The sequence below is a fragment of the Prionailurus bengalensis genome, chromosome D3 (assembly GCF_016509475.1).
Source record: "Prionailurus bengalensis isolate Pbe53 chromosome D3, Fcat_Pben_1.1_paternal_pri, whole genome shotgun sequence".
In the NCBI taxonomy this organism is placed as follows: domain Eukaryota; kingdom Metazoa; phylum Chordata; class Mammalia; order Carnivora; family Felidae; genus Prionailurus; species Prionailurus bengalensis.
This window is the reverse complement of record NC_057356.1, coordinates 16,721,772-16,744,591: the sequence shown is the minus strand read 5'-3', so window position 1 is coordinate 16,744,591 and position 22,820 is coordinate 16,721,772. Positions and strand designations below refer to the sequence as shown.

General features: G+C 53.6%; 1 protein-coding gene across 3 annotated transcripts; it reads right to left on the bottom strand.

Annotated features, from left to right (window-relative positions):
- Nucleotides 1-1,142: 1,142 nt before the first annotated feature.
- Nucleotides 1,143-22,035, bottom strand: CABP1 (calcium binding protein 1). Of its 3 annotated transcripts, none has more exons than XM_043557781.1 (7): nucleotides 21,329-22,035; nucleotides 9,086-9,265; nucleotides 6,026-6,056; nucleotides 5,608-5,751; nucleotides 4,469-4,578; nucleotides 4,094-4,241; nucleotides 1,143-1,605 (listed from the first exon to the last, which is right to left on the bottom strand). In XM_043557781.1, the coding sequence occupies exons 1-7, from the start codon at nucleotides 21,974-21,976 to the stop codon at nucleotides 1,580-1,582; spliced, it is 1,287 nt and encodes a 428-aa protein (XP_043413716.1). In that variant the 5' UTR covers nucleotides 21,977-22,035; the 3' UTR covers nucleotides 1,143-1,579. The 3 variants fall into 3 exon arrangements, with proteins under 3 accessions (XP_043413716.1, XP_043413719.1, XP_043413718.1); XM_043557784.1 differs by lacking the exon at nucleotides 21,329-22,035 and adding an exon at nucleotides 13,840-15,200; XM_043557783.1 differs by lacking the exon at nucleotides 9,086-9,265 and having other exon boundaries at nucleotides 21,329-22,021.
- Between the last annotated feature and the right edge of the window lie 785 nt (nucleotides 22,036-22,820).

The following is a 22,820-nucleotide window of genomic DNA, read 5'->3' as shown; positions in this document are numbered from 1 at the left end:
CTCCACCCACGCTGCCTGGGAACACACTTGCCTCCCCCCCACCCCCCACCCCCATGTCTGGGACTTAACAGCAGTGTTACTCAAATTGCGGTCCTCCAACAAGAACATCCCCTGGGAGCTTATTAGAGATGCAAATTCATGGACCCCACTTCAGACTCTGAATCAGAAGCACTAGGGTGGGGCCCAGATCTGTGGCTTAACAAAATCTCCAGGCGATTCTTACATGCTAAAGTTTGAGAACCACAAGCTTGAAGTATACAGGTCCACCCTACACACCTGTCCAATCATGTCCTCACCCTGTCAAAGCTTCTGGGCAACTTCCACCCACTAACACCCCCTTGGACTCCTTCAACCCTTCAGTGACAGAAACTAATGACGGTGACTACAAACGGATCCTGTGTAATACTGCCAGGCTGGGCACTCCCACGGCAGTTATAGGAATAGCAGCCCCTGGAGGGACGCAATGCAATGCCCTAAGAGCACTTACTGGGGATTTTATTATCCTTTATTATTCCCCTGTCACATAGGAGGAAACTGAGGTTCAGAGAGGGGACATGACTGGCCCAAAGCCACACAGCAAGTAAACAACTATACTCTCCAGCTTCCAATGCTGCAGAGCAGCATTTCGACATCTGTTTTACGCACACGCTGGGATTTCCTTCGTGGCAAACACCTTGTCATCACTTCCGCAGGAAAGCCTCTCCTGACCTCCCCAGACTACACCAGGCCTTCTTATTATACCCTACCACGGATCCCTGCTTTTTTGCTTAATAAAAGCATCACAATTTGTAACCACGTGGTGAAGTATTTCATGTCTGTCTCCCCACCAGTACGGATGCTCCAGGAAGACAGGAAGGGGACAGACCCTGCTAGATGCTTACCCAATTTCTAGTCTCCTTTTCTTTGAGAGCCTGACTTTGTTTGGGGCAACTGGGTACCCAGCTAAATCACTATATCCCCCAGGCTCCCCTTCAGCTAGAGGCATAAGGTCCCGGCTTCTGAGATGAGAGGGGTACCTGATGGTGCTCAATAAATGCATGTTGAATACAGGACTGTTCAGCCAGCTCTGGGCATGCGGTCAGTACTCAGGAAATGTGTGCCATCTGCACGGGCCCAAGAAGCAAAGACCCCCACAGCTGCCCTTGTCTTGGAAATATTTTTATTGGTTCTGAGAGAACAGGGCTGTGGCGAGCTGGGACGGGCACAGAGCTAAGGAGGGCGGCGAGAGGCTTTGCCCTGGGGCGGACATGCTGTGCGGGGGGGCTGCTGGCAGGCTCCCTGGCCCACCCCACCGGCAGCGGCTGGGTCCATGGCACTTGGCGCCCGGCATGACCTCTGCTGGCTTGGCACTGTGGCCTCCTCGTCGGCGGGCGCCCCCCTTTCCAGTTGCAGGAGTTGTGAGTCTTTCACAGTGCGGAGGGGAGGGGGTCCAGGGTGGGCACCTCCCTGGGGTGCAGGCAGGCCCCTTCCGCCAGTCCATCCTGGGCTCTCGGCGGCTACGGCAGGGTGAGGCGCGCTCTGGCTCCTCTTCTCCCGCCCGGGGGGGGAGCTTGGCAGTCCTGGAGGGGCCCTCACGGCCTCAGCGGGACATCATCCGGACAAACTCTGGGAGGGCACAGGACAGGACCGGGTGGGGAGAAAGGAGCCGTCAGGCCCAGCTCAGGACACAGCCTCCAAGTCTCCCTCGGATCTGAGCGCCCCCCCTCCATTGACATAGCTCCTACCTCGGGGCTGGTCCCCTACAGCCCTCCGGTCTCTCCCAGTCCATCTTGCGCACAGCAGCTGGGCCCCAGGATGGGGGCTTTCTCATCTGCATACCTGACCCCTCTGAAACCTCCCAGGCTCCCCACTGGATAACGTCCAATATCCTGATGTGACCTCCAGGCCCTCCCAGCTGTGGCCCCAGCTGACGCGGCTCTCACAAGCTCACCCCCAGTCCATTACGCTCCAACCACACACAGATCTCCCTGTCGGTGCAGCTGGCACACTCACTCTCCCTCCACCTCTCAGCTTGCCTGCACTCGTCCCCTCTCTCTTCTTTTTCTTTTAACTAGACTTGATTTTTTTTTTTAGGTTCACAGCAACATTAAGCAGAAAGTACAGAGTTCCCATATGCACCCTGCCTTCCCAGCATACAGCCTCCCCTACTATCGACATCTGGCACCAGAGTGGGACATTTGTTCTAATCGATGAACCCACGCTGACACAGCATTAGCACCCAGAGGCCACAGTAACATTCAAGTTCAGCCTTCGTGCCGCACATTCTGTGGGTTGGGGCAAATGCATAATGACGTGTATCCACTATTACAGTGTCATACAGAACGGTTTCACTGCCTTGAAAATCCTCTGTGCTCCACCTATTCATACCTCCCCCACCGCACAACCCTTAGCAACCACTGATCTTTTCACCGTCTCCATAGTTTTATCTTTTCAAGAATGTCATACAGTTGGAATCACACACTACGTAGCCTTTTCAGATTGACTTCTTTCACTTAACGATATGCACTTAAGATTTCTCCATGTCTTTTCATGGCTTGATGGCTCATTTATTTTTAGTGTGAATAATGTGCCATTGTCACCCTTTATCCACTCACCAACCGAAGGGCATCTTGGTTGCTTCCAGGTTTGGGCAATTATGAATAATGCTGCTATAAACATCTGTGTGCAGGTTTCTGTGTGGACGTAAGTTTCAATTCATTTGGGTAAATACCCTTTACTTCACCTGGTGGCTCCTACTCATCTCTTAGAGCTCTATTTATTTATAGCCTCCTCCAGGAAACCTTCCCTAATCCCCCCTCCAGCTTGGCAAGATGCCTCTCCCCTGTACTCCACAGCTCACTGTATTTCCCCCAAAACAGCAGGGACTACAGCGTTGGCTTCTGTCTTCCTTGCTGGTCTTGGGCTCTCAAGGCAGATCTCAACACACAGTAGGTATACATACTATGTATGCAATACATACGAGCAGAATGGATGGGGGATGCTGGGCTTGCAGGGAAGGGCTGTCATCTGTGAGGGGGCACCACCGGGACACGGGCAACCTGAAATTTTCGGATCTGGTGGCAGCAAAGCCTTCTTTCCATATAGCCACACTCTCCTCAAACTTGAGTCTAAGTGCTCCCCAGAAAAGGCCTTCCAACTTTTGTGTTCTGGACACACGCGCATCCTACATCCTGGTACATGTTTATCTTGTCTTTCTGCTCAGAAGGCAAGTTCCCGGGGCACAGAGTGAACGTTTTACTGTATTTTTGCCCTAGATCCCATAGCTGTCTTGAGCAGTATCTTGCAGGGTTACATATGTAGTGGTTGAGATCCCAGGCCTGGTTTATGATCCAGCTCCGCGTCTTAACGGTCTGGCAATTTCAAGCAAGTCATATGACTTCTCTGAGCTTCAATTTCCTCATATGTAACACGAGGCCATAATAGTGGCAATCCAGACAGTTGTTGTGAAAATAAAATGGGATAATATATGTAAGTGTACTTGGTGCGGTGACTGGTACATAATACATGTACAATAAATGGTAACTAGTATAATGATTCCTGATTCCTTAAAAAAAAAAAAGAAGAAGAAACAAAAGCTTTTACTGAGCATTAGCTATGTGCCAGGTACTGAATTATGAGGAAATACAGAGATAAACAAAATGGTGTTCTTCTCAAAAAGTTCAGTCAAGCAGAGGTACACCTAGCACGTGGGGGAGCAGTGTGAAGGATGAGGGTGAGCCTGAGGTGCTGTGAAAGCCCAGAAAAGAGGGATTCAGCCTGAGGAACCAGATATACACACAGACATAAACATATACATATGTATGAATAAATGATTGTATGGATAATTTTTTAGAGATGGATGAATGGATAGACACCTGGACACATGAAGAGATGGATGGAACAGATGGAGAGAGAGATTTGGCAAGCTGGACCAATGGATGGTTGGGTGAAGGGATGAATGGGAAGGTGGGTTATAGGGGCGCATAGATGGAGGGGTACAAGAATGGAAGGGTAGGGGCATGGAAAGATGGAGTCATGATGGATACACAGTTGGAAGTCTCCACGTATGGCCACTACTGCCTTGGCTTCTCTCCCACGTTCAAACCCCACCTACCTTCAAAGTCTACTCGTCCATCCCCATTGAGGTCCACATCTCGGATAATTTCCTCTATGTCTCGGTGTCCCACCTGATGGCCCAGGAGTTTCCTCATGGCCTCCCGCAACTCACTGGTGCTTATCTCTCCATCACCATTGGTGTCAAACTAGAGAGGGCAGGGAGGAGAAAGGGGTAGCTTCAACGTGGGGGGCCCAAGGTCGGGCCCCTTCTCTAGCATCATTGCCCCCCCCCCCTTACCCCGAGACTCTTCTCTGTCCAAGCTTCTTCCCTTGGCCTGTGATCCGGGGCTCTAGTTTCTCCTTTCAAGTAACTGTCCTGGGGTTGGAATTCTAACAACACCCTGCCCGTGCCTGTCCAGTGGTCGTCACTTACCTCTCGGAAAGCATCTCGAAGTTCCTTCACTCCAATCATATCTGCTGTTTCCGCCAGGAGTTTAGGTCCCATTAGCTCTACGAAGTCATCGAAATCTACATGGCCACCCACTGGAGACAGAGGAAAGGGCTAGGTCATCCATCCAACCACTCCCCACCTCTAACTAAGCAAAGGAAGGCACTGTGAACCCCTCCTTGACTGGTCCAGTGCTGGGTCCAGGGTATAACCAAAGGCCAAATGAGGACACACAGGTGACCATGGACAGGTGGCTTATCAAAGAATGGCTCAGGGGAGTGGCCAGGGTTAGATGGAGGGAACCAGTCGGGAGGTGGATAGAGAGAAAGATACGGGCTAAGGACACACTGGGTCAGAGACAGGCAAAGAATGTCAGAGACGGAGAGACAGAGAGACAGAGACAGAGCAGAAAGGCAGAGAGAGAAACAGAAGTTATGAGAGCCTGGCCCACCTGCCCCAAGCCTTACTCTTGTTGTGCAAATGGAAGCTCAAATTCAACAAGATCCCCCAGTAGGTAGGAGTGGTGGAGAACCAACACCCATCCCACCCCCTGCTCACGGCAGCTTTCAGCCAGTGACTGCTGAAACTCCCCATTGGAGGGATGAGGGCTCTAACTTCAAGGTGGGCTTGCTACACTGACTCCCTGAGCTGCCTAGCAGAATGAGAATGAGACTCTGGCCACTCATGGTGCTGGCTGGCTCGAGAGTTCAACCTTTGTGGCTCCTTCTCTTTGTGGTCTCACTTGCCTACTCCCTGCTGATGCTTCTCTTCACCTTCCAAATAAACTGCTTGCACTCAAATCCTTGTTTCGGGGCCTGCTTCCGGGAGAACCCCAAAACTAAGACAGAGAATAACACAGTAATGAGAACTTCCTTCTGTTCAACAATCACCGTGTGCCACGTACAGCGTTGTTTTGCAGACAGTCTCTCAATGACTTCCTGTGCTCCTCTCATTGTACAGTTTACAGGTGAGGAAAAGGAGGCTCAGAGAGGGTAAGTGGTTTGCCCCAAGTCACAGAGCTGGAAAGAGCTGGGCCCAGAACTTAAGCCCAGGGCCTGTGTGACTGCAGAGGACTTGGAGGGCGGGGACGGGAAGGGAAGAGGGTGCCCAGAGGAGGGACTCACGGTTCATGTTGATCTGCTGAGAAAGTTCAATAAGTTCCATCTCGGTGGGCATGTAGCCCATGGTACGCATGCAGTTGCCCAGGTCCCGGCAGTTGATGTAGCCATCCTTGTCCTTGTCAAATTCTCTGAAGGCCTCTCGGAGCTCTGAGGAACAGAATAAAAGTGGGCATGGCTGGGGGTGGGGTCCACAGAGCCTCTGATCAGAGGCAGCCCGGGTGCCCACTGGCCCGGAGAGCCAGACCCTGGAGCTGCCAGGACGGCGCTCCTCTGACAGCTGACTCCACAGAGGATACCCAGCCCCGTACCAGGCCTTGTCCCCAGGAAGCCAATGTGTCTCTGCCTCTCTTCCCACCAATCTCCCTTCCCTCAACTGCCTGGAGAGCTGAGCAACCCTTTCCCCTAAGGGGCTGCGTCTTACCTTCAATCTCCTCTGGCCGCAGCGATCTGTCCTGAAACAAAAGAAAGTGTCCTATTAGCAGCTGCGAGCGACCTAGAAGTTACAAAATGCCCAACCTGGAGGCCATCCAAGGGACAGCAAGCACCGAGTGGGACGCATGCCTGGACCACGTCTTCAAGGGAAAAAGCTGCAGCCCCGCATCTCCCATAGACACGGGAGATGCCCAGGGACCCCAGAGCCCCATCCAGCCTGGGCAGAGAACCTCTGTGTCCCCATTCCAGACACAAGGATGTGTCAGGGAACAGAGCTGGTCTGGAGGCAAAAACCTGTAAATAAAGCAGGGTGGGCGGGAGGTCACAACAGTGTGGAAATCTGCAAGGCGATGGGAGGGAGGGAGGGGCTGGAAGGACAGAAAGCAGGGACTAGACAGGCTGCCCATAAGGGAGGAAGAGGAGGAGGAGGAGCCAAGGGTGTGGAGGTAGACTTCAGGCTGTGCCCTGCTGCTTGGGCACGGCCCACCTTCTCCAGTTTGACCCCCATCCTACACCTGGCCCTGTCACGGGACACAGCATAGGACCCTGGGGGCCGCCAGTGCCAGTGGCTGCTGCCAGGGTCCAAAGCACACATCTCCAGCTTCAAGCAGTGCCCAGATCTCCTTGGGGAGTCAAGGAAACCCTGGGTCTAGGCATCTGAACAGATGGCAGCGAGGTCTCCAAAGAGCAGGCCCAGAGGACGCATGGGGTAAGCTCTGGCTGGTGAGGTGCCAGTCACCCTAGGCCTTCCCAGGAGGCAGACAGACTGGCACGAAATTGATGCCCCACTGGACCTGTTCAATCAGCTCCAAAACTGGCGCACTGGGCCCATCCTCCCTGTCACAGCTCTCCGTCCTTGGGCAGGAGGAACGTGGGGCAGGGCGTGCCCCCCTGAGGAAGCACATACCAGGTGTGGGCACGCCTATTGTGAACACAGACACGCAGGTGGGCCACAGTGAGCGTGAGGCATCTCGGCTGTGCACGCAGGCTGTTCTAGCCCACACAGTCAGGGCAAGCAAGAGACAGCTTCTGACCACCCACTGTAAACTGGCCCTGGGTCAAGGGACCCCAGCTCCGGAAAATCTGAGAATCTTCTAGAAAGGGGCTGCTGAGCAACCCCTTATGAGACAACCAGGTGCACAGGACCATGTGCTCAGGAGTGGCTAAATGTGGCAGGACAGTGTTGAGAGTGTACATGAGCCGGGGCTGAGCAGGCTGCAAGCTATCCAGCCCTCAGGTAGTATTTCTAGCTGAGGGCAGGATTCACTGAAGGTATGCGTGTCTCTGCAAGATGACTGTCGGGACTTCCACCGTAAAAGCCTGTCACGGTACATTGTCATCACTCTCTTCCTAATCAGACTTGGATCTTGGGTGGCCGAAAAGGATGATTTTTGCCATGCCCTGTGACCCCGGTAAGTGAAGTGAGCGAGTAGGCGAGTGTATGTGTGTCCATATGCACGCAGAGGTCACTGGCTAGGATAAGTCACTTCGACATGAGTCCTTTCCCCGCCCCCCCTTCAAGCCTCACGCAGGCTCCCACTTTTCCAGGACCCAGTTCTGCAGGACTGGAGGGGATAGGGTACTGCTGACCCCCAGGGCAGCCCCCTCTGCTTCGTGCACAGCCAGAGCCAGGAGCAGGAAGGCCAGGTACCCCTCTCCAGGTGCCTGTGGTGGTGCTGGTCTGGCTGAGTCCTGGGAGCTGGCCCCTGGATCACACACTCTGCTGTGTGAAGCAGGGCCAGGGATGCCCACCGAGGTGACAGGGAAACCATGAGCACCATCCCCAGGGGTGAAATGGGAATACAGCACACGAAATACCCCTTTCTCCCCAGCTTATGTGGTCCGGGAGAAGATCTTGGCCTCTAGCGTCGGACAAACTCAAGTGCAAAGCCCAGATCTGCTACTTGCTAGCTGTGGGGCCTTGGGTAGGTCACTTCAGCTCTCCAAGCCATCGTCTCATCAATAAAATGGGTTGATACTGGTACCCACCTAATAAGACCTTTGTGAGCATCCCGTGAGACAAGATATATAAAGTGCTTAGGGGGCGTCTGGGTGGCTCAGTCTGTTAAACATCTGACTCTTGATTTTGGCTCAGGTCATGATCTCACAGTTCACGGGTTCAAGCCCCATGTCAGGCTCTGCACTGACAGCACAGAGCATGCTTGGGATTCTCTGCCTCCCTCTCTCTCTGCCCTTCCCCTGCTCACAGTCTCTGTCTCAAAAATAAATAAACTTAAAAAAATAAATAAAGTGTTTAGCGTGTGGCATTCAAGAAATGGAACCTTCATACATTCGTATTGGTGACATTATGATTATCACCCTCTCCCGGTGACCGCTCGGATACCTAAAGGAGGTTGCCCCATATAGTAGCCGCGTGTGGCTATAGGAATTGGAATTGGAATCAAACAAACAGAATTAACAATTCAGTTCCCCAGTTGCACTAGCCACATTTCAAAAGCTCAGTGGCCACGTGTGGCTGGTGGCTACTATATTGGACAGCATCAATTATAGAATATTTCCATTATTGTAGGAAGTACTGGACATTGTATTCAGGAGGGCTGTTAAGAGTACAGGAAACCCCTGAGTCAGATTCCCCAAGTTCAAACCCTACCTCTGCCTCCCACTAGCTGTCATCTCGAGTTACCTCCCTGACTCAGTTTCCTCATCTGCCAAATGGGGATGATCATAGTACTTACCTCTCAGGGTTGCTCTGAGACTTAATTGAAGAGATGCACCAAAGCACTTAGCACAGTGCCTTGCACATAGCAAGTGCTCAAAAATAACACCAAAAAACCAAAAAACAAAAAACAAGCAAACAAACAAAAAACATGAGCTGCTGTTATTACTTCTTGCTGGTGGATGTAGACTCACCAGTGCTTTGCAGCCATGGGTGGGAAACTTTGGGGGTCAGATTCCCAGTTGAGGGTTTGGGGTATATCCATTAGGGGACACGGGTTGCTGCTGCGTACCGGGTCCCGCTTCTTCCCAGCACCTCGTTATGCCCTTGAAGGCAAGTCGAGTGAGGCTCCACTGGGGCCAACTTACGTACAGGCTGCCTGTTCTCAGCGAAGCCCTTGCGCAGGAAAATGCAGGCAGGGCCCAGCAGGTTGTGCATGACCGCGCAGTTCTGGGCCAGCATCAGGAGCGGTCCTGGGAGCTCGCCGCTGGCCGCCAGCCCCTCCTCGCTCGTCTGCACCACTGTGTAGCTGCTCTTCTCCTCCTGGCGCATCTTCAGCCAGCACCAAGCAAATACAAAAGAGAGGCAAGGGCGTCACCTCCCTGCCCAACCGGCCCTCCTGGCCTCAGCCTGGCTGCTGGTCCTAGAAGGGGCTCTCCTCAAGAGGAGACCCTGGAGAGTCAGACAGTAGGGTTCGGAGAGCTCTCGGGATGCATGGGAGGCAGGAGTGAAACTGGTTCAAGAAATGGAGTCTCTGATCCTTGCCTGAAACGGATGCTCCAGGGAGAGCTGGGTGTGACACCCGCCGTGTGGAACAGGGCCACACATGTGTTCACAACACACACACGTGCACAAAATCACACACTCGCATGCATGCAGAAGATTAGAAAGAGAAGGAGGCAGAGGGAGGCTTCTGTTCCAGCCAATGGGAAGTGCTCGCTCAGAGACTAATGAATACGGTCCTTGCCCGAGATGTTCCCAAACTGACTTTTGTCCCTGTCTTCAATAGACCCCACTGGAAGGCAGTGACGACAATCAGAGCTGGGAACACACAGAGCAGGCTCGGGTAGGCTGCTGGACTGGCAGGTGCAAACACATGAGCCTAGCCGACATAACCAAGAGGGGGGACTGTCCTCTCCGAAGGACAGTGCTACTTAACTCAGCCCAAGGTTTCCAGACCTTCAGCTGGGCCAAGCAAAGCCCATCCGAGGGTCAGAGTCTACCCAGTTTGCTGCCTCAAGACTAGACGCTCTCTGCCCCCAGCAGCTCTCCTTCTTCCCCCTCCTGTCTCTGGCTCCCTGCCTGGCCCAGCCTGCCCGGCCTCTAGAGGCTGAGGCAGGGGCCCTCTCTCTGCTTACCGAATATAGCTGTGCTTTCAGGCCCTGGCCCTTCTCTCCTCCTCCCTGACAGTTCCCATGCAGCTATAAAAAGTCAGCACTGCTCACAGACGGTCCCCTTAGGACAACAGCAGCATCCAGACACAACATTTTAGTCCACCCCGGCCTACCCAGGATGCCCAAGGCCCCCCAGGATCCAGGCCAGGGGACTCTGCCTTCAGTCCTGAGCTTGGATGAGCTTAGACTTAGAGGCAAACCTTTCAAGGAGAAACAGAGCAGCTGAAACTTGGAGGGCCGTCTTTGCCCAAGAACCCCAGAGCTGCCCACCCTACCCTATGTCCTACTGTACCCCACTTGCTGCCAGGTTCTTCCAGCTCACAGAAGGTCATGCCCAGGAGAAGATCCTGTGATGTAGGGGGCGGCCTGTCCTCCCAGGCTGAGAACCTGAACAGTCTCTCCCAGCTTATATCATCTCCCCTCTCCTCCAGTACATCTTCTCCCCAAAGCCCCGCGCTCTGGGGCTCCAGACTAGACTCCCTTCCAACCTCCTAAGCCTCTCCCAGGCCTAGAGAGGGAGGAGCAGTATCCTGGTTCCTCAGAGGGGAGGCAGCAATTCATGTTCAGGGCAAGGCCCAAGTTCAGTGAATGCAATAGGTTTGGGTCTCTGCTTGTCTCAGAACTTCAGAGAGGTCAGGCAGACCGAGAGCCATTCTGGTTTAATGTCTGAAAGAGTTCAGGGCCTCAGCCATACTCTCACAGGATCCCAGGACCCAGGCTAGAGCAAGGGCAAATCCAGAGAGACCTTCTCAACTGGGAGGCTGGCTCAGAGGAATGTTGGCAGTAGACAGCGGCTCGACCCCATGAAACAAGCTCCCGAGATGTGTGCAGAGAATCCGCCTTTTCGTTTCTGGCTGAGTCTCGTACACTTGGCTCAGAGTGAGCACAAGCCAGGAAGGAGGAGGCAGCACAGCGGAGGCACAGAGCTCAGAGAAGAGATTTAGTACCCTGGCTTTGGACTCCAACAGTCTCGGGGACAAATTCTGGCCCCGCCCCTTGCTTGCTATGTGACCTTGGGCAAGTGACTGCACCTCTCTGTGCTCTGGGTTCCTTCTCAGTCCGGCGGGGATACACACGGCCCCTCGCAGGATTCTCGTGAGAAATAAATGAGCTATTGCACAGTGCCTTGAGCACTGTAAGAGCCAAATGCATGGAGTTGCCATGGGGATGACAATGACGATGATAAGGACAACGGCGATGATGGAGATGCAACATAAGAGGTGCTGGGAGCCAGAAGGCATTTACTTCTGGCTCCAGAGGAAGTGGGAGAATATTTGCCAATCAGGAAAGAACGGAGAAGGATGGAGAAGAATGTGTTCCCACGAAGAAGGGACCCGCGGTGGCTGGGGAATTTCCACTGCGTCTCTTGATCATAATACTGCCTGGCACCAAGTCGCCCCGGGAGGCTGCTGTTCTCCCCCGGCCAGTGATGGCACCTGACAGCCTGGTCCTGCCCCACACGGAGCCCGGAGCAGGCCGCCTCTCCCCATTACGCGCCCCCCGGCTACCACGCTCAGGAAGCCAAGTGGGCAGCGGCTTGACAATGTCTCCTGGCACCGAGGGGACATCTCCCCGAGAGGAGCATGGCAACAGGAGGGGTCAGCCTGCCTCATGACCTTACAGCTTTCTAACAACACGAGCTGGCTAAGAGAAGGCAGGTCAAAGCTTCCTCTCACTTGGAAGGTATTCAAGCAGCGGGTGAGTAAGTGAGCAAGCGCTTGGCGAGGTGAAGGAAGGAATCGCTGCAGTGAGTGGGAATCCGGACGACCTGGAAGGTCAGGTGCGGGGATCTACGAATAACATTTCTGACAGCAGGAGAGAGACGCAGCCTCTCACAGAGGCAAAAATAAAAATAAAATACCAGCTATGGATTCACACAGACCAGCGTTTCCAAAATCTCCACTCCGCTTCCACTCGGCTGTGTGACCTTAGGAACGCTCTTAAGCCCAGCTCCTTGCTCTATAAAAGAGCCAAGAGAACTACCTGGTGGAAAAGAGCAAACGAGATCACAGAGGCTGGGCGTGTTGTAGCTTTTCAGAAGAAAGCAACTGCTGTTATTACAAAAAGAAAAATGAAATTGAATGCAAGAAGTTTTATTGTCTTTTACCTTATTCCGTGGACTCAAACCCCCTCCTATTTTCTTTTTATCCTCCATCCCCATTCTAAGAAAACCCAGAGTGGAAACATTAGGATCATGATGATAATAATACTAATTACCATTTATTGAGGACTCGGTTCTGGGCAGTGTGCACAGCACTTTTATTTGCTTCTGACAATCACCTTGGGAGGCAAATATTAGTATTTCCACTTGATGGACAAGGGAATTGAGGTCCAGAGAGGTCAAGTAACTTGCCCAAAGTCACATGGCTGGAAAGAACAGATTTGAGAAGTCTGGCTCTTAAACACTCTGCTGTGTACAGGGAGAAGAGGGGAGGTAGAACAGAGGGATAAATCTTGTTCTTAAGTTCACCTCTTTAAGCTTTGGACAGAACCCGGGGCGGGGGGGAGGCTTTCGGCCTGTGGTCCTCTAGACTAATTCAGGTCAGTTTCTGCTTCTCTGCAACTGCGTGGAGGCCAAATCCTCTCCTAAGATGACAGCTGATGGGGCTGTGTGCACAGAAGAAACAGTCAACCCTCGGAAGGATCCAAGGAACAGTGGAGATGAAAGGGAATTTGGTGTGAGCAGCTTAGCTAAATGAGGAAGATGATGAGCAAAAAGGCTCAAAATTTCCTAAATTAAGAGACTATCAAACTGACCCAGGAGGTAGTATGGGGTTAGGGACAGAGATGCCATTAGTTAACCTAAGACCTTCGGTAAGTCACTTTACCTGAGTGGCAATCAAGTTCCTTATCTGGAAAATGAAAGAACTGGAAGAAAACATCCCTATCATTCCTCCTTCCTTTAAATAATATCCATGAGTTTCTTCTATGGCTTAGCTACAGAGGGCTAGAAATACAAGCAGAGCCCATTTAAAGCAAAACCCTATAGATGTAAGCCCAGCTTTGCATGAAAAATGTCTTGGAGGTGGTGATTTGCTTTCCAAAAGGAATTCTTGCAAAAGGATATCATCCTGGTAGATAAGCAATAAATCCACTACACAAAGCGACTTACAGACACCTTTGCTCAACATCCTGTTTCTCAGTGGAAATAATCCGGGGCTCTGAACCAGCTGGTCCTAGTTGAGATTCTCTAACCTGATTCAAGAATTATTGAGGGTGGCAGGGGATACCCCAGTAGCAATGGGATTGACTCCAAAACCCACAATTCTGAAGGTTTAGAGACCACCAGAGAGAGGGCCAGATGCTCTCAAAGAGATGAATGAGTCCCTGGTCCTATGGCTGGGAAGGAACCTCAGCAGCAGCAGAGGCAAAGCCCAGCTCAACCCTCTTCTGATCCTACCAGCCCCAGGAAGGTCCGGTCACTCACATGCTGTGGATCTGTGCTTTTTATTTTGTAGCCCAGGAACTCTTTGGTTTCTTTCCTAAATCTTGTGCTAATTCCCAAACACAGCCCCCCATGCAGCTGTTAAGTCCCAACTTCAGCGCAGAGCCTGAGACACAGAAAACTGGGATCGGAGGGAATGTAGAGATTGAGGCAGGGAAACAGCTCTAGATAGAACCCACGGAAAGGGTAGCAAGCTTCAGATGCCCACCCCCTCCGTCCCCAACTCTGGCACAGATGGCAAGATGCCCCCTCCCCTGCCCCAGATCTTGGGAACTCCAGAAACATACCTTCCTTGAGAGATTTCTCAGTGGAGACTTGACACAGTTGCCCATCCTAAGCTGAGGCAGCCCCTCTCAGGATCCCCGGGTCCATGAAGGAGACTCCTGGGGACTAAGAGACCTTAGTCCCTGTCACGGCCAACCCCAGCCTCCATCTGCCTGCGCGGTTCTTCCTCCTGGACGGTTCTGAGCCCTCTCTCCTGCGCGCGTGCTCTCTTACTCGTCTGCCTGCTCCTGCTCTCTGATTTTTTTTTTTTTTTTTTTTTTTTTTTTGTGGATTGTGTATATGTTTGTGTGTGTGGGTTTAACTTTCTGGGCACTTTCTTAAGGACATGAAGGCAGGAGGGGAGAGGGCAGGGCACAGAGAAAATCGCCTGGAGAGCTGATGGCAGAGGGCAGCAAGCTGGGGAAAGCTGCCGGATCATCTACATCAGATTAGAGCTCAGTCCTCTCTCCGGTTCATTTCCCTTCCCTCAGCCCCTCCTCTCCTGCTGCCAAATCTGCAGGGAGATTGCTTCAGGGAGGGGGGCCCAGAATGGCAGCTGCAGCTGGGAATTAGGCCAGCAGACCCAGAAGGGGAAGCAGGCTAGTTTGGGCTACCAAAGCCAGGGTGCCTCCCAGCTCCCAGCCTTGTGCTTGCATACACACACACACACACACACACACACACACAAAGAACTCAGGGACAGACACACATCCTAATTGCCCCCCGGCAATCACAGCTGGATTGAGAGCAGGCAGTTCCAGTTGAAGGCCTGGAAGATCCTGTGACATCCCCATCACGCTCCATTTTTCACACTTGCCTCGTTACCAAAAGGGGATGAGGCTCCGGGGCTGGAAGCTGAGCCAACAGCAGTGATCAGGTCCTTCGCTCCCTTTGCTATGTCAGGTCTCTCCGACCCAAGGGAAACCAAGAGACCACCGGGAGGGCGGGGGGCATGATGGAGGCAGTGCCGGTAGAGGTGTGATCCAGGGCTGTGACCCCTCTAACCATCCTCCGCCTAATCCTGAGTGAAGATCTGTCACAGGCTTCCTCTGGGTGCAAAGCTGAGAGGCTGCCCTTGTCAGAGTGGTCTTCGAGGTCCCACGACTGGAACTTTTTTTAGGTGAGTGGCTCTTCCTCGTCCCTCTGGGTTCCAGGTTTGATGTGAACTCATCTCAAGCCTCAGATGTTACATTCAAGACCTACAGGCGGAGCCCGATGACCCAAGAGAGGAGGCGTCCCTGTTTCCCCCCTGCAGCCAGCTTTTCCCAGCAGGGGGCACCAGAGGTAGGTTGGGAAGGCGAACTCTTTCTCGGCCCCGGTGCAAAAACCCTTTCATGGGTCGCTGAAAGAGTTTTCAGTCCAGGGAGGCTGCTTTCCCAGGGATTTTTTGTCCAGCTTGAGTGGCTGGTCAGAAGCCCCATTAGGGGAGTGGGTGGGGCGCGGCCCAGAAGGTGCCACAGGCTCGCTCCCAGGGAGCCGGGGGAGGAAGTCCCTGGATAGCTCCTGACGTCTGCGCTGCTGCTGACGATGGAACGGTTTAATCAGGGGAGTTACTCAGCAGCCTTGTTTGGGCCAAACCTCCAGAGGGGGGTACGGAGAAGGAGGGGCAGCCCCTGAGGACAGAGGGAGGAGACCGGGGAGGCGTTGACTCCCAAAGGGCAGGAAAAACACTGGGGAGATGAAACAGATGAGTGAGCAGCTAACATAAGTGCCTTCTCCAAAGACGTGTTCCTCCAGAAGAGAGCACAAAGCAGCCTCTCTGCGGGGCAGGGGGGTCAGGGTCATGAGACTCAGGTGCATGAGAAGGGTCTGCCAGCTTCTGACTTCTCACATTCCAGAGCTTCTGTTTCCTTGCCTGGAAAAATGGGGTTTCCCCTTATCTTGCTTCTAAAGCAGATGTGGGCAAGTACCCGGTGCATGGTAGATACTCAGAGAGTAATTATTAAAATGGAAGGAGGAAGTGACATTTGTCCAGTGTTTGTGTGCCAGTCACTGTGCCTGGCTCTGGGAATGCTGTGGGGAGAACAAGATAAACATGGTCCCTGCGTTCAGGGAGCTTACGTTCAAGCAGGCAGGCAAGAGCTATTAAAGAGCTAGGAAGGCACTTACTTAATTACATTTCAGGTAAATGCGATGAAGGGGAAACACAAAACCTCAGAGAATGTGAGACAGAGGAATCCGACTTAGTCTGGGGGTTTCGGAAAGACTTGGAGGTCAAACCTAGAACACCAACCATCTGCAGACTCTTGAAAAGCTGGGGCTCACCAGGGACCCCAGAGGGAAGTCGGGTTAGGTTCCAGGTACAGACCCAGTTCATATTAACTACCTGGGCAGATACACGGGAAGGCAGCCACAGCATCAAGCAGAGATTCTCAATGCTAGCTGAAGCTGAGAATCTCTGGGGAGCCTCCCCAGAGATTCTGGTTTAATAGGTGTAGGTAAGCTCCAGACATTGGTGGTGTTTAGTGCTCCAGGTAAATGTAATCTGCAGCCAGTGTTGAAGACCACTGACACGGATGCTAAGGGCTTGGAAAGCAGAGGCCGGCAGACCTGGTTCAAATCTTGCCCTTCTGCCTAGCAAACTCTATGACCTTGAAAACTTGTGAATCTCTTTGAGCCTCAGTTTCTTTATAAAATGGGTACACTAATAACCCTTCCCTCTTGGGCTGTTGTGAGGAGTTAATGAGATAATACACACACAAAGGGCTTGGCACAGTGCCAGGCACCTAGAAGGTGCCCCTTCTCCTGCCCAGGATTGATCTTAAAGGGCCAGCTGTGCGCTCCCTTCCCCCATACTCAGCAAAACACCCACTCAGTCAGACCTGGTGACTTCTGCCCCCTGCAGGCCAGCCCAGAGCACAGCCCCCATTTGTCAACCTTGGAATATGCCTGTCCTTGGAAACAGGAGACGGGAAATGGCAAAAACAGGCCCCTATGGAAAAAGTCATGCACTTTGAAGAAATCCCATCCTTCTTCAGGGGGAAGGATGCTGCTAGCTTGAGGCTTAAAGCAGCAAGGGATTCAGGGATTCTAACTCAGAGCTTGCTTAAGCTATTTTGGGCTGGACAGGTCAGGTTATGGTGGTCCTGAGTGACCATAGGATAACTGGTGATCTAGAGGGAGCAGGTGGCTTGACCTTTAGGAGAAATTTTTTAAAAGGATCAGGGCACCCGGGTGGCTCAGTCGGTTGAGCATCCGCCTTCAGCTCAGGTCATGATCTCACAGCTCCTGAGTTGGAGCCCGCATCGCATCAGGCTCTGTGCTGACAGCCCTGAGCCTGGAGCCTGCTTTGGATTCTGTGTCTCCCTCTCTCTCTCTCTCTCTCTCTCTGCTCCCTCCCCGACTCACTCTGTCTCTCTCTGTCTCTCAAAAATAGATAAAAACATTAAAAAAAATAAAAGGATCGAACAGTGGGGGCTTCTCTAAGGAGCATATCATGTGGCCCCACCTTCCCATCCCTCTTCACTGGGACAGCAGCCCCTGGGCCTCCAGAAGCCTACACTTTGAGTTCTGGAATGGAATAATAGGATCAGAGGGATGAGAAGGATAAACCCTTTGCTGATTATTCCTGATTAGGAGGGAGGCTGGCCTCTAGCCCTGATCAGTTCTATCACCAGCATTTGAGCTTGGATGACAGCCCGGTGCGAACACACTCAGGGAAAGCTGGGTCATAACCTAAGAGGTGCTTTGTGGATGTTTCTGACAAATAGGAAACACACTTATGTGACTCCCCACCGAACTGGCATGGAGCAGCACAGGCAGGTTCTTCAGAGATCACAGCCCTGCCATTTACTTACTGTGTGACCTTTGGACAAGCCACTCCCCTCTCTCCAGCCTGTTTCCTCATCTCTAAAATGGGGGTGGGTGGAGTGGGGGGGGGATAATGCCAACCTTCATAGACTGCTGTGAAGATAAGATCATGAGAAGATACTTTGGCAAATGTTTAGCGAGCTCCTGACGGAGGTCTCAGGCCACTCTTGTGGTTTCCCCAAAACAGCTAAAGGCCAAAGCGGATGTCCTGGAGGACTGTATAGGATTGATATTAACCCCAAGCTGACCTCCTCTTTCATTTTCCCCAGGCCCCCGATGAAAGGCAAGAGGGTATCCCAGCCCTCCGAGAGAGCAGTAGGGAGAGACTGGGCAGGGCAGGAATGAACAAAATACACAGCCCTCATCCTAGGAACACAGACCTAGGACGATTGAATCTATTAGGACCCAAGCTTCCATATAGTCTCCCTCCCTCATCTGAACTATAGGAACTAAGAAACCTCTGCAGACCAGAGGCTAGAGATACTGGTCATTTGCTCATTAGATATGGTGATCATGTTATGTGCAAAGCAGTTTGGGAATTGGGCTAATCTAGTCAAATCAGAAGAGATGTCTCTATGGGTAGAAAAAGGGAAAAGATGGAACAGAGCTGTGGGTTTTATACACAGTTGCCTCCTCTACAAGGGGTGTTTCTTCCTCAGCTTAGACTAAGGAGCAGAAAAAAAAAAACCAAACCAAACCAAAACAAAACAAAAAAACGTTCTTAAAATAGTTTTACAAAACCCAATGCCAAGAGTTGCCCCAAATCATGCCTATTCTGAGTTAATGTCTCATGCCGCATCTCTCTAGGCAGCTGGGTAGCATGTCCTCAGCTGGCCACAAAGAGGGTACTTGGGAAGCTCTCTTGTCATTCAGCTCATTTAATGGCCTTTCTTGCCCTGCTCAGAGACAGCTTTCAAAGTATCTTATACAGGCCCACATTCAGATAGTTACTCTATTAACAATAACATTAATGAAGGCTGCCCTTTTTTCCCAGCACCTACTCAAGCCAGGCATTTTGACATCCTTAATCTTGTGTGACCCTCATTAATAGCTCTGCAAGGTAGTTTTTGTCAGTCTCATTTCTGGAGGAAGAAACCCAGACCAGAGGGAGAGAATAACAGACCCAAGGTCACAGCAATGGGAAGTGACCGACTTGGGACTGCAATTTGCAACTCTTCTTTCTCCCACACCACCATTCCCTGGCTTCACCTCAAAACCACATCATCTCCTTGCAGGCAGTCAGGCAGCTCTAGGAGGTCACTGAAGCATCCTGATTCCTGTTCCCCCTAACGTAGGAGTCTAGCTTGGTCCTTTCAGTGTCACTTTGAGCCCTGGCTCTCCCTGACTCTATTGCAAATGGAAAGAAGAAGGTCCGGGACAGCACTTAGCAGTTAATCAACAACAGCAATAATAACTAATATCGATAGTGCCCTTGCTCTGAACCATGCACTCGGCCAAGATCTGTACACATCTATCTCCATGTTCCATCTAACTCCCCCGAAATCCAGTGAAGTACTATGATTTCCCCAGTTTTGCAGGTAAAGAAACAGAGGCTTTAACAAGGTTACACAATTTGCTTAAGGTTAAAAACAATAACAGAACTTGGGAGACGTGAGAAATAGACCTCCCCAGGACTATGTTTTGCCCTAAACAGATTCTATCAGAATGTTTTTGTATTCAGAATCCCATTTCCCTTCTCTTGGTCCTGGCCCTGTCTCTAAGGACAGAAATCTCAAAGCAAAGAGAAGTAAAGAAGACTGGAGACCCTGACACAAAAGTCCCAGGCTGGGTTCCATTGTTATTGCTGTTGTTGTTCAAGCAGATGTCTGAGAGCTGTCAGCAGGAAGCCCACACTGAATGTGCTGAGCTTTAGAGAAAAAGTCTGCAGCTCCAGAGGCAAGAGCTCCCACACGGAGGATAAATATTTGATGGGACCTTCCAGCCCTTCCTGACTCAGGTGACCCTGGTGACATTTCAGAACACTGGGCTGGAGACTATTAATGACTAAGAACGTAGAAGGAGGATGGAAAGCAGGCAGCTGAAATGCTCTGAGCTCCCAAAGGGCCCATGAAGGCAAATTCTGGAAGACTGGAAAAAGAAAAGACTCTTTTTCTAGGAACGAAGGCATAGTGCTAGCAAAACAGCCAGAAAATGTGTGCTTCCGGGCCCGTGACCTACCCCTCCACACTGCTAGATGGTGAGCTCCCAAACAGCCAGCACCGCAGCTATCTTGTCTGCTGTTGGCTCCCTGGTCCCAGCAAATGCTGGGGCAAAGTAGATGTCCCCAAATATCGGATAAATGTTTGAATAGATGTCACTGACTCCACAGCCCAGACCCACTCCACCTCAACATGTCGCTGCACTAACTCCCAAAGCCCTGCATCCAAATCTCTACTCTGGAGAACTGCTTCCAGCTAACTCGGCTAACGAGGGCTCCCCACAGGAACAAAGCCACACACTGCTGCCCTATCACACCACACAGCAGCCCCGCGCAACCCGAATCCACGTGCAGCTGCCTTCATGTCAGACCTCCGCCGGCATCAGCCACCACGGAGTAGTGTTTTGAAAAGGAATGTGCAGATCTGAAGCAGAACACACACGGCCTCCGTGGAATTCGGATCCAGCATGGCAAGCCAGGAGCTTGAAACGGCTTCTCTACACTACATCCTAGCACAGAAACACTCAGGGCCCCTCTTCCTCCAGACACCACGCAGACTCTCCCATCAGACCTCTGCATTACACCCCTCCTCGGCTGCCGCAGAACTGCCTCAACGCTGTGCCAATGAGTTTGAATTAATTATGGACTCAGCACTAGAGGAAACCCTGGCTTTGCGCAGGAGTTCACAGTTCCCTTCTGAGAACCTCTCTCCCCAGCAGCACATCCCAAACTGTAGACCTAGATTAGGGCACGGATGCTCAGCTGCCAATGACCCTTGACAGAAAGGCCTAGAGGAAACCAGAGTAGCCACTGGTGACCCCCTAGTGACCTTCCTGACCCTAGAATGCACATCAACTCAGGCCAGGGTGTTATTCCACGTTCTACAACTTGACAGCTGCCCACCCGCCATCCTAGTGACATCCCTGGAGTGACAACTTCTTAAATCTCCCCAAAGTTCTGATGTGAGCCATAGCTCTGTGTAGCCCCTCTATGCCCACCCAGACCCTTCTCTTTTCTCATATTTTTCAGTCTCCATCTAGCTCTCCAAACTTTTCCCAGGTCTCTGGGGCCACGACAGCTCATGACTAGTGTCTTCCATCCCCAAGCAAGGCTGTGTGCCCCCGCGGTAGCCATTCTTGACTCCCAGACTCCAAACCCTTTGCTCCCTTGGGTGGCTCACTGGCAGTCTTGGCTGGAGACCGGAGTTGGCGCCACCTGCTCAGAGCGCCCCTCCGGACCCCTGCAAAAATCTCCAGACGGTTTGTGGCGGTCGTTCCCTTCCAGGACTGGCCTATTCTGGCAGGTGGAGGGCGGCGAGGCGCTGGTGCCTCGCCCAGAAGAGGCCCGGAGCGTGGACAGCGCACAGGGTGCTGAATCAGGCACGGGGGAGGCGGAGTGCCGGCCAGGGCGCAGGGCTGCGGAAGGACTACGGGGAGCGTGACTGGGGGGCCGCGGGCAGCGGGAGGAGGGCTGTGGGCGCGCGCAGCCGCGGCAGGGTCCCGAGCGCCTTTCCCGGGAGCGCGGACGGGAGGCGCGGCCCTTACCTGGCCGAAGGCGGAGCTGAGCATGGGGCGCAGCTGGTGGAGGAACGGGTCTGCCTCGGACGCGGCAGCTGGAGCTGAGTCCCCGCGACCCGGGACTCGCAGCGAGCCCCGGAGGCCGAGCGCCGGGGACAGCCCCCGTTCCTCCCCATCCCGCCCGCGGGCCGGCGGCAGCGGCGACGGCGGCGAAGGTCGGGACGCCGCGGTCGGCAGCGCCTCCCGGGGCCTGCAGTGCGCCTGGGGGAGCCCGCGCCTGCTCCCCCGCGCGCCCTCCTCTCGCGGCGCCGGCCGGCACAGGGGCCTCCGCGAACTGGGGTCCCCGGACGGCGGCGGCGTGCCCGGGCCGGTGCCGGGCAGCCGGCGGCCGGGCAGCCCTGGCTCCCGGGCAGGGCCGTGGCGGGGAACCCGGCTGCCCCCGCTGGCCGCCGCCGCCTTCAGCAGCGATGTCTTGGACTCGCTTTTGGCGATGTGCGAGCTCATCGCGGCGGGGCCCGCGCTCGCATGGCCCGGCGGGGGCGGCGCGGTGCGGCGCGGCGCGGGGCCCCCGGCGGGCAGAGAGCGGGGCGCCCGGCGGGAGCCAAGCCCGAGGACGCGCTGGAGGCGGGCGCCGTCCCCCGGCCGCTTAAATGCGGCCCCGTCGCCGCCGCCCATGTGACAGCGCAGCCTCTACGCCCGGAGCCCCGAGCTTCCCGGCGGCTGGCGGTGCGGATCTGGGGGGGCTGCCGGCTGTCCCCGGAGAGCCCACCCCCGGCTCCTCGGCGGCCCAGGTACCGCCGCGCCCCGCCCCTTTCCCCGCCCCGCGCTCGTGGAGCCCCGCTTCCGGGCGGCCTCTGGCGGCGGAGGGGGCACTGCGGCGCGGCGCCGGGAGCGCTAGGGAAGGGGTTCGGCGAATGGCCCCAAAGATGCCCAGACCTTGGTAGGCGGCAGTGCCTCTTATCGCGCCCGGAGGCTCCCACAGTGACCCGGAACCGCTGGAACTTCCAGAAATGCAGGCGGGGTGCACTCCCCAGGGGGTACAACTTTGGAAACGAGGAGAGAGAGGTGCCATGAACTGGAGACCCAAGAAGGGTGAAGGCACTCCAGGACAGCACTGTGTAAACAGACACCGGAGCCAGAATGGCGTGGAAGGACACCGCTGAAAGGAGCGTCTATGGGGCGCTTCATCCACTCCAGTACCACGGAGTGTGACCAGGATGACCCTGGTAAATCAGCCAGAGAGTTTTCAGTTGTCAAAGCAGAAGAGAAGCCAGGTGGCATCAGTGTAACCTGGACTTTGCAGGGCCTGGTGATGATGAAATCTCAGGTAGGAGCCATTTGCTACCCCTCCAGCTGTTGCCCCCCTCCCCCTTGCCTTCGTGTCTTTCCAGATGTTAGAGAAATTCCTGCTCTTGGTGGGCAGCCAGGGAGTCACAAAGGCCTGGTTTGAATCTCAGATCCCAGCTCTGCCACTTACCATCTGGGTAACTTGGACAAGTGTCATCAACCTCTTGGACCT

Bases quoted from the DNA above. Each gene is read 5' to 3' on its own strand.
- CABP1 (XM_043557781.1), bottom strand. From the start codon at position 21,976: ATGGGCGGCGGCGACGGGGCCGCATTTAAGCGGCCGGGGGACGGCGCC. The intron at 9,266-21,328 runs GTAAGGGCCGCG...TGCTGGCTGAAG, and splicing joins TCAGCTCCGCCTTCGGCCAG to ATGCGCCAGGAGGAGAAGAG. The intron at 5,752-6,025 runs GTAAGACGCAGC...TCTGTTCCTCAG, and splicing joins GCGGCCAGAGGAGATTGAAG to AGCTCCGAGAGGCCTTCAGA.